At 38.8% G+C, this 11,965-nt stretch overlaps 1 protein-coding gene across 4 annotated transcripts in view; it reads right to left on the bottom strand.

Moving 5' to 3' along the window:
- Nucleotides 1-994: 994 nt before the first annotated feature.
- LOC121373658 (methionine-rich protein-like) overlaps nt 995-11,965 on the bottom strand; it is a 35,143-nt gene continuing 24,172 nt past the window's right edge. For all 4 annotated transcript variants that reach the window (XM_041500372.1, XM_041500373.1, XM_041500370.1 and 1 more), the window contains 6 exons: nt 7,857-8,210; nt 6,619-6,645; nt 5,983-6,021; nt 3,344-3,479; nt 2,656-2,747; nt 995-1,983 (listed from right to left, as the gene is read on the bottom strand). In XM_041500372.1, coding sequence (XP_041356306.1) covers nt 2,681-2,747; nt 3,344-3,479; nt 5,983-6,021; nt 6,619-6,645; nt 7,857-8,210 — 623 coding nt within the window. In that variant the 3' untranslated portion in view covers nt 995-1,983; nt 2,656-2,680. The remainder of the gene's footprint in view (nt 1,984-2,655; nt 2,748-3,343; nt 3,480-5,982; nt 6,022-6,618; nt 6,646-7,856; nt 8,211-11,965) is intronic.

Raw genomic sequence — 11,965 nt, 5'->3', positions numbered from 1 at the left:
TAATTCTAACCGATTGTGTAATCGAAATTTGATCGGTTGGAAAGAAAGAAATGTTTTATTTAACGACGCACTCAACACATTTTATTTACGGTTATATGACGTCAGACATATGGCTAAGGACCACACAGGCATTGAGAGAGGAAACCCGCTGTCGCCACTTCATGGGCTACTCTTTTCGATTAGCAGCAAGGGATCTTCTATATGCACCATCCCACAGACAGGGTAGTACATACCACGGCCTTTGATATACCAGTCGTGGTGCACTGGCTGGAATGAGGAACAGCCCAATGGGCCCACCGACCGCGCGTCGAGCAAGCGTTGTTCCACTGGGCTAGATCCCGCCCTGATCGGTTGGTGGCAACCGATTATAACCGATGATTGACGATGAAATTCCACCCGATTATAACCGATGATTGACGATGAAATTCCACCCGATTATAACCGATGATTGACGATGAAATTCCACCCGATTATAACCGATGATTGACGATGAAATTCCACCCGATTTCCCACGCAAGCTAAGAGTAAAGACTACATACATCCATGTAACCGGCCTCGGTGGCGTCGTGGTTAGGTCATCGGTCTACAGGCTGGTAGGTGCTGGGTTCGGATCCCAGTCGAGGCATGGGATTTTTAATTCCACATAACGACTCCAAACCATGAGTGAGTGCTCCGCAGGGCTCAATGGGTAGGTGTAAACCACTTGCACCGACCAGTGATCCATAAGTTGTTCAACAAAGGCCATGGTTTGTGATGTCCTGCCTGTGGGAAACGCAAATAAAAGATCCCTTGCTGCTAATCGGAAAGAGTAGCCCATGTAGTGGCGACAGCGGGTTTCCTCTCAAAATCTGTGTGGTCCTTAACCATATGTCTGACGCCATATAACCGTACATAAAATGTGTTGAGTGTGTCGTTAATTAAAACATTTCTTACATCCATGTAAGAAATTCTTGGTTGTTTCAGTCCTTTCAGAAACAAAATCTGAACAAGTTAGTCTTTTTACATGAATCATTTTATTGAAACATAAAATACAATTCACATTGTTTTGTTTTGTTTTATTAACACTACAATGGAAATACACTTGTATTTGACATTGGGGGAAATGTCAAAATACATAACCATAATATATCGATGTCTGACAATCAAAACGGGTTAAGACAAGATAAGAGAATTTTGTTTCTTGTAGACATTCCACATTTGGAGCATCATGAATTTTTTTGAATTTTTTTTTAAATGATAAATAAAAATGAAAAATAATGTTTAAAATCAAAACAGAGTACTTCTCTATTTCACACAGCATTTTGGGGTATGTTTTTCTTTTCCTTTCTTTCTTATATATATATATATATATATATATATATATTTATTCTATAACTTATCCATAATATCCATGTCATAAACCCATGTGATAATTTACTTTATTTACCCGGTTAATAATGATATGCAAATCTGCAAGGTCTCTAGATAATGTGTTGTGGATGGGTCATTTGCTTACAAGCCAGCAAGACCCGTGTACCTGAGCGTAACGTTTTCAAAGATTTGTTTAAAATGCGTGACGTCAAACTAATCTGTTTGTGTGCAGAGCCTCGACAAATACCAATTAACAATGACTCGGTTGATATTTTCCATATTAAAAAATACACGTGACGAATCCTCTATATATACTTATTTTATTCTTTGAATGTAATTTGTTTATCGTTTTGTTTTTATTTACGAAGTGGGACATATATGCAATAGCACTGATGCAAAGCAATACTAATTCGAATAGGCCTAGCATAAATATGGTTTCCTTTTCGGTTTTTTCTTTCTTGAAGCCTTTTTTTAAACGTTAAAACTTATTTTCTCTGAAATTGAACATAACCATTTCTGTTTGTCAGTCCTCGTTTTTGTAGGAATTGATATGTAACCATGGTAACAACAGAGATCGGCTGACTTGCAACAGTCTGCGGAGAAAGATGGCAGCTGCCCGTCCATATTGAGAAGCTGAAATTTTAAGAAATGGAATTACAAACAAGATTAAATATTATAAAATAGGTTTTAGAACACTTTCGCACCCCAACCAAGATTGAGGTCATGGACTTAAAACCCTGTCATAATAATCAGGTAAGGCTCCAGGGCTGCCAGGGTGGGGGTCTAAATTTCATTGATTTTGCCTTTTCTTTTCGCAATTCATAAATGTTGCTTTGATTTGTTTTAAATATTATCATTATTTATTATTAGCCTTAAAATGTATACTCGCTAATTCATTACAAAACGTCAAAGTTTGTTTCGTTTGACGACACCACTAGAGCACATTGATTTATTAATCATCGGCTATTGGATATCAAACATTTGGTAATTTTTACATTTAGTCTTAGGAAACCCGCTACATATTTCCATTAGTACCAAGGCATCTGTTATAGCCTATTCATCATCCCACATATAGGATAGCACATACCACGGCCATTGATATATCAGTCGTGATGCACGGCTGGAACGAGAAATAGTCCAATGGGTCTACCGACGGGGATAGATCCCAGACCGACCGCACATCATGCGGGCGCTTTACCACTGGGCTACGTCCCGCCTACACATTACAAAACGAGTCCCATTCTAAATTGTTCTGGTATCACCCATGACCTAGACGTATTAATTTTATTGGAATTGGTTACCTACCAATATCAGGCGGAATGTGTCTTCCTCAGTCGCAAATCAGGCGCTGGTTTCCAACGTAGAATTCTTGGGTACACGCTCCACAGTCATTGAGGCTGAAAATAGAAGTACTTATCAATATCCGATAAATTCGTCAAATGGTCACAGTTAGTTTCTGTATTGCGTTGTGGTCATGCAAAACCGTTTACAACTCTTCATTAACTTTGTTAATTTGTTTGTGGGGAGTGGAGGGTGTAAGACGGTTAAAATATGAATATTAACCAGAGAAAGACAGGAGCAATAAACAGAACAAATAGATAAAATAATAGAAACGGCAAAAGAGTCGGACACTGTCAGTTAGCACTTTTCCCCGTTAATGTGCTCAGAAGGCAGGAAATTCAATATTTTAACAACTCTAATTGTAAACGTCCTCAATGGAGGATCATGCCCCCAAAAACCCCTTAACTGGCTCGGACCCTCATATACATGTATGTTCATTCTCCAAGACCATCAAACTGACAGCCCCCCCCCCCCCCCCCACCCCCCTTCCACACACACACACACACACACACCTCCTATATATATTTTGCTCGCCAGTCTGGAAAAAGCATAAATTCCTGCACACGTGCCTTTTTAAATCCACCCCGTGGGCCCTGACGATTTCCTGTCAACAAGCGTAGGCCTATATATATATATATATATATATACGTACATGCATTCCAGCTGCTGCCCTCCGTAAAGATGTGCGTTGTTTTTGTAGTATTTGCAGTAACAGAAGCCTTCCCGCCAAATATACTGAGCGGCGTGATAGGAGTTGCACTGTACACGTGGTATGTTACGATAACACTCTGTAACAGTAGAGAAAACGTTAAACACCCTTCCCGCCAAATGACGTAAATACCCTTCCCGTCAAATCTATTGAACGGAGTGATAGGAGTTACACTATACACGTGATATGTTACGATAACACTGTAACAGTAGAGAAAACATTAAAAACACTTCCCGCCAAATAACGTAAATGGCCTTCTCTACAAAAATGTCCCCCCCCCCCCACCATTAACGTAAATACCCTTCCCGCCAAATAACGTAAATGGCCTTCTCTACAAAAATGTTTTCCTTCACCATTAACGTAAACAGCCTTCACGCCAAATAACGTAAATGGCCTTCTCTACAAAAAAAATTTCCTCCACCATTAACGTAAACGCCCTTCACGCCAAATAACGTAAATGGTCTTCTCTACAAAAATGTTTTCCCCCACCATTAACGTAACTATCCTTCCCGCCAAATAACGTAATTGGCCTTCTCTACAAAAATGTTTCCCCCACCATTAACGTAAACAGCCTCCCCGCCAAATAACGTAAATGGCCTTCTCTACAAAAATGTTTTCCCCCACCATTAACGTAAACGCCCTTCCCGCCAAATAACGTAATTGGCCTTCTCTACAAAAATGTTTCCCCCAACATTAACGTACACGCCCTTCCCGCCAAATAACGTAATTGGCCTTCTCTACAAAAATGTTTCCCCCAACATTAACGTAAACAGACTTCCCGCCAAATAACGTAAATGGCCTTCTCTACAAAAGTGTTTTCCCCCACCATTAACGTAAACGCCCTTCCCGCCAAATAACGTAAATGGCTTCTCTACAAAAAAATCCCCCCCCCCCCCCACCATTAACGTAAACGCCCTTCACGCCAAATAACGTCAGTGTTCTTCCCGCAATTAACGTAAACGCCCTCCACGCCAAATAGCGTAGATGTCATTCACTCCAAATAACGTTAACGTTCTTCCTGCAATTCATGTAAATGCCCTTCCCGACCTTAACGTAAACCTTTGGTCTCACTACACAGATGTCATCTGCCATTGAAACCCATGTTAAATTGCCCAACTTCAAATGAATATTGCCAATAGAACGGGTCTCACTACACAGATTTCATCTGCCATTGAAACCCATGTTAAATTGCCCAACTTTAAACGAAGATTGCAAATAGAACGGGTTCTCGTTGGCACTAACAACATACACCATTGCGAACATACATTATATAAGCATTTATTTTCACTCCAAAATTGAGAACATTTCCGTCTCTGTTTTTTTGTTGCTATAAGACCGCATCTGGCTGTAGTACCGGTCCGAACAGGTGGTTCATTATCCGATTCACTCCGGCTGTCACTTGCGCTATGTACCCATGTCCCAAAAGGTCGATGCACAATATTACAAAATAATATGGGCAAACTACAGCCAGAAGACTTACCATTAAACATACATATTGTTTTAATTCTTCACCATTTCCTACAAGTGAATATGTGAACCATAACATGTGTCACAATGAGGAACTATAGTGGACCGTGACCAGTCAACTCTCACTCGGAAGTGATCTGTGTAGTGAGACCTTAGTCACGCCAAGTAACGTAAAGGTTTTTCACTCCAAGTAACGTTAGTGTTCTTCTCGCAATTAACGTATACGCCCTTCTCGGCCATAACGTAAACTACCTTGGGTCTCACTACACAGATCACTTCCGGGTGAGAGTTGATTGATCACGGTCCACTATAATTCCTCATTGTGACACACGTTATGGTTCACATATTCACTTCTAGGAAATGGTGTATTTTGCCCATGTCATTTTGTAATATTGTGCATCGACCTTTTTGGACATGGATATACAATATAATGAACCACCTGTTCTGACTGGTACTACAGCCAGATGCGGTCATATAGCAAAAAACTAAGACGGAAATGTTCTCAATTTTGGAGTGAAAATAAATGCTTATATAATGTATGTTCGCAATGGTGTATGTTGTTAGTGCCAACGAGAACCCGTTCTATTGGCAATCTTCGTTTGAAGTTGGGCAATTTAACATGGGTTTCAATGGCAGATGACATCTATGTAGTGAGACCATTTGACGCTAAATATCGGAAAAAGGCCTTCCCGCCAAAACAAAAACTGTTACCGTTAAATAGCATACACAATTTCCCCGCCAAATATGGCGTAGGGCGAACTAATTAATAGTTTAATTAATGTGTAAGAAAATAAGCTATCAGGTTTAGTTTAAAACATAATCTAAAGAAATAGTGAGATATCATATTATATCCATATTAAATTTATTTATTTAAATTGTTATGTGTTTAATTATTTTGCGATTCTTATATTTACATGCAGACATTTACACATCCGAATGACATAAATTTGTATATTCAAATTTGCATATTAATATTAAGACTTGCATATTTATATTAAGATTTGCATATTCATATTAAGATGTGTATATTCATATTAAGTTTTGCATATTCATATTAAGATCAGCATATTCATTTAGACAATAAATGGAAAATCCATCACTGCATCCATACTTACGCGGCACTTTCTTCATGGATGGAATAGCTTTTATGACATCTGCAAAAATAAACTAATTATTTCTCATGGGTTTTTTGGTATTATATAGAACGTTTATAACGTTTTTTATTTATTTTAACGACACCACTAGAGCACATTGATTTATTCATCATAAGCTATTGGATGTCAAACATTTGGTAATTTTGACATATAGTCTTAGAGAGGACATCCGCTACATTTTTCCATTATTAGGTCAGGTCAGGTCAAGTCAAGTCAGGTCATAGGGCTTAACGTGAACATTCAGTGAAAGCTGTTGTAGCGCACACCTGTCACGGGCGCTAGTGCGCCATGCCACAGACAGGGTAGCACATACCAGGACCTGTGATATACCATTTGTGATGCACTGGCTGGAACGAGAAATTAATCAATCAATCAATCAATCACTGAATTAATGAAATAATTGACTGATTGATTGATTGATTGATTGATTGATTGATTTATTGATTGATTGATGAATTAATGAATTAATATTAACTGATTAATTTAAGACTGAGTGAACTAATTATTGAAATAATAAACTTCCATAACAAACGAAAGACAAAATAAGACATAAATGGAGAACACGCAGGAACGAAAGCAATATATTGTAATTCTTACCCATTAATCTGTAATTAAGGTTGCTTTCTGAAATAAAGAGTAAAAATAGAAATAAATAAAGCATTCCGTGTGTGTGTGTGTGTGTGTGTCGGTGTGTGTGTGTGTGTGTGTGTGTGTGTGAATGTGGATGTGTGTGTGTCGGTGTGTGTGTGTGTGTGTGTGTGTGACTGGCTGTGTGTGTGACTGGCTGTGTGTGTGTGTGTCGGTGTGTGTGTGTGTGTTTGTCGGTGTGTGTGTGTGTGACTGGCTGTGTGTGTGTGTATGTGTGTCGGTGTGTGTGTCGGAGTGTGTGACTGTCTCACACTAATATTAATCCGATTGATCTAACGGCCCACCGCAATAAGAGTATCCCGCCCCGGAGTCGGTCACTGGCGAGGCCAGAGGCTGAATCCGGGGCGGGCGTGCCTGAACCTTAGTGGATAGGGGCACGTAAAATGAGTTGCCCATTGCCCAATAAGAGTAAACTTCACACGAGTGCGATTACATTTTGTATTTGATTTTGCGACGGCGTCCTGATTACTTGGCAATTGACGATCATTGTTTAACTAATTAAGCAGCCCGTCGTTCAGTCAAATCCCAGTCCGGTGTAGACAAAGGTAATTAATACATGAATGGTTCTTTTGTTCTTGATTTTTGATCCGGAGTCCGGAATAGACAGAATACGGATTAGGCAGAGATTTATACCTAAGAGATAAACGGGGATTTAGAAATGGACCGGTTTACGCAGAGTTCCGGATTACACAGAATCCGGTTTAGACAGAGTCCACTGTATATACATGCACTGTCAATATAGGCATGTGGTCCTTCCCACAGGGAACTCCTTTTTTCATACTATATAATTTACTACAATTTATTTATACGGCGATTGTTTTGTAAATTGTACTCACAAATATATATATATATATATATATATATATATTTATTATCTCCAAAACATTTTTACTTTTCTTCTCATGCCAAACGAAACTTAACTTATTTACAAAAAAAACATGTTTGTAGGATGATGGTACAAACCTAAAGATTAATGTTCATACCGGGCATTGATAATTTACACACAAATAACAATGTCATTTCACCTGAATAATTAAAAATAATAATAAATAAATAAATCTAAATTAATATTCGTGCTTCTTTTGTTGTTCAGTATATAATACATTATTTCGTGGTGGGTGGTTTTTGTTTTTTGTTTTTTAATCTGACGGATACAACCGAGAGTTACCGAAACCGTACGAACTTACCCCCGTTGATGTCACACAGTCTCGGCATCGCCGGAGTTGGCCGACACATGACGAATCCTCCCGGTCCAGTGTGGGTCATCAGCTGAAAGGGATTCATCCGCTTCGGTGCTACTGGCTGCGGGGGAGCCACCGGGGCCGGAGGTGGGGAAGGGGAGGCAGCACCGGAGGGAGCTTGGGGAGGAGGGGGAGGGACCCGGGATTGCCTAGATTGCTGCATATACGGCTGCATGGCCCAAGGGTGCTGTTGATAGTTGAACGCGTCGTTAGGGCCGGATTCAGGTGGTTCCTGCATGTGGGGAGGGAAGAAGTGTGCAGGGACAGAGCTGGCGGGCTGGCCCAGTGGTGCAGGCGGTGCTAAAAAAAGAAGAAGAATAGAGTTATTTCCCTTCAATGCAATCTCGGAATCAAACATTTAGTACCAACAATGCAACACGTCTTAAACAGTATTTCATTTTATTTAATCGCATTTCCTAACTTTAAAACAAGCACCTGGCAGTACACTACTGAATAGTAGACTGGCCTCACGGACATGCAAATAGCGCTTATTCACACAACGAGGCGGATCAACAGAAAAAACCTGGTTGAAGAATTGTTTGAGTCTAAAATTCAAATGTGTCGTTTTTATTTTGTTTTTGAATCAAGGGAGGTTACTCATCACGTACATTTCAATAATCCGGAAATTCGTTAATCCGGACGTTTTTTTTAATAACCATACTGTCCGGACTAACGAGGTTCCACTGTATTGGCACTACTGTATGACTAATTTAAATAGAATGCCAGATTGATATAAGTAATAGTAACACTCCTACTACTACTTCTACTACTACTTCTACTACTACTACTCTACTACTACTACTACTACTGATAATAATAATAAAAACATAAATAAATAAATAATAATATATGATGCAACTAGTTTAATCATATCCAGCGTACATAAACAAAAACCAAATTTAACGTTTAATAATAAAAAGCAATGATAATAAGATATTAGGAAAAGACTATCATTATATACTATTTTTCTTTCTTGCTTTCGTTTTGTAACATTATATAATTCGCTACAAGCTGACATGTTGATGCTAGTACACCATGGTTAGTTGAGTTACGTTCGATGTGTAGTACATAACAGTACTGCTATGCTACTATCTGTACAGCAGTTATTGGATTCGCTAGCATACTCCATACGTATAAAAATAATATTACATAAGAAAGTGTGCAAACGATAAATGTCTATATAGTCTAATGCAGTAGAGGGTTAATATATATATATATATATATATATATATATATATATATATATATATATATATATATATATATATATATATATACACACACACACACACACACACACATATATACATATATATATATATATACATATACATACATACATATATACATATACATATACATACATACATACATACATACATACATACATATACATACATATATATTGATTTCTAGAATCGATCATCACATCGGTAGAGCATAATCGATCAATTGTCGATTATAATCGATCATTGGAACATCGCTAGTTTAAGATTAATAATACTTGTACTACACAAAAAGGCTGGCTACCTTATTCATTCGACATTTTCATCGATTTCCCTCTATGAAATTTTATAATAGTCGATATCAACGTGTTAAAACTCTTTCTAATTACTCGTGAGATCTGAGTAGAAGTAGGAGATTGAAGTAGGACTCTGAAGAAGTAGGAGGAGGTTGAAGTAGGACTGAAGAAGTAGGAGGAGGTTGAAGTAGGACTTTGAAGAAGTAGGAGGAAGTTAAAGTAGGACTGAAGAAGTAGGAAGAAGTTGAAGTAGGACTCTGAAGAAGGAGGAGGTTGAAGGGTGACTCTGATGAAGGAGGAGGTTGAAGGAGAACTCTGATGAAGAAATAGGAGGTTGAAGTAGGACTCTGAAGAAGTAGGAGGTTGAAGTAGGAGTCTGAAGAAGTAGGAAGTTGAAGTAGGACTGAAGAAGTAGGAGGAGGTTGAAGTAGGACTTTGAAGAAGTAAGAGGAAGTTAAAGTAGGATTCTGAAGAAGTAGGAAGAGGTTGAAGTAGGACTCTGAAGAAGAAGGAGGAGGAGGTTGAAGGGTGACTGATGAAGGAGGAGGAGGAGGTTGAAGGAGGACTCTGATGAAAGAGGAGGTTGAAGCAGATGAAGGAATAGGACTCTGAAAAAGGAAGAGTAGGTTGCAGAAGAAAATAAGAGAGAAATGAAGGAGGAGGTTGAAGTACAAAATGAAGGAAGAGAAATGAAGTAGGACGAGGTTGAAGAAGATGAAGACGGAAGACTCTGAAGAAGGAAGAGGAGGAGGTTGAAGAAGAAATGACGTAGGACTGGTGAAAGAGGAGGAGGTTGAAGCAGATGAAGGAGGAGGGCTCTGAAAAAGAATGAGTAGGTTGAAGAAGAAAATAGAAGAGAAATGAAGGAGGAGGTTGAAGTAGAAACTGAAGGAGGAGAAATGAAGTAGGAGGTTGAAGAAGATGAAGGAGAAGAACTCTGACGAAGGAAGAGGTTCTTGAAGAAGAAAATGAAGGAGGAGGAGGAGAAGAAGAATGTTGTAACTCAAAATATGTATTCCATGTCAATCACAAATGGTGATGTCAAATATTAATATCAAAAACAAAGAAAAACGTGTGTGTGTGTGTGTGTGTGTATGTGTGTGTGTGTGTGTGTGTGTGAATAGAGATAACAATCCGGTTCACTTAAAATATGTAATATGTCACAGATGGCCGCAGACCAGACGAAGATACAGTGCTCACATACAATCACTGCGTTTACCGAGTTTACACGTTCCTGATCCGACACAGCCAGTCTACCACTACATTCCAACAACCGAGGCTTTTCAATGACGTAACATATATAATTAAATACATTTTCTTATTTAAAATATCAGTGTCTGTATTTAGAAGGTGTCTGTTGTTGTCCTAATGCGTATAGTAGGCCAGACTGGATTTTACCTCCCAATAATTTCGTACGTACAAAAAGATATATATCACAAATTAAAGTAAAACCTGAGTGCTACAAACATTAGTATACGACCGCAAACACATTCGATATACAGACACTGGTCTTCTAAACAAGAAAATGTATTTAGTATGAAATAGTAGTCGCCAACAAGGCTCTGTTATCGCAAACATCTTACAATGGCTACAAACTCAGGAGAGTCCCTTTAAATGAGACCCCTCCTCTCCGTAGCAAAAGGATTCCATAGGACATAAACAAAGAAGCCATACCATACTCCTTTATAGGGTCGATTTAATGTCTTATTACAGAGGCGGATCTAGGGGAGGGCAGAGGCCCGTGCCCCCCTAAATTTTGCGATAGTTATAATTTTATTATATATTAATTTTCATTTTTTTTACGATCTCCCTCCAAACCTGCCCCAAAGTTCCCTTGGCATCCCACCTCATGGCACTGGCCCCTCTCCCCCTAAGTGGATTTTTTGGATCCGCCACTGTATTATGTACATAAAATAAATTAATGCTACAAATATTATTTAAATGGCAAGATGCTACAGATCGCTGTCCAACAGCCACAGCATGCACACGTAGTAGAAGCAAGCTATGGATGCAACAGACAAAGTGATGTTATATATTGTAAAGAAGTTTAAAAGTAATTTAGTACAAGCTTCTTTGCTATTAAAACTGACGGTAGGCCTATCGCATATTTGAGTTTACGAGTTGGACCACTGTACCATACCCTGACGTAGCCAAAGGGAAAGGAGTCATGGAGACCATGGTTACATCTCACCTCCCCACCACCTCCCGAAACTTTTACATTTTTCTGTCGCCCCATAACACGACTCAAAGACAGCATGGTTTACCCTCAATATAAAATCCGGAGCCCGTATTTTCGAAGCTATCTTAGCGTTTAGAAATAGTACAGCCATCGTAAGCTATGACATCACTATGGCGTGTTCTGTAGTGACGTCACAGCCTACGATGATTCTACTATTGTTTAGCGATAAGATAGCTTTGAAAACCCCCATGCCTGGCTACGCCAATGGCATCACATGTAATATACAGTATATTGTTATATATTATTTATCTCTATCTACACCTACATATATATATTATAGTTGTATATTATTAT

This window comes from Gigantopelta aegis, chromosome 5 (genome assembly GCF_016097555.1).
Source record: "Gigantopelta aegis isolate Gae_Host chromosome 5, Gae_host_genome, whole genome shotgun sequence".
NCBI lineage: Eukaryota > Metazoa > Mollusca > Gastropoda > Neomphalida > Peltospiridae > Gigantopelta > Gigantopelta aegis.
Note: the sequence above shows the minus strand (reverse complement) of the source record. Positions and strands in the feature narration are given on the sequence as shown.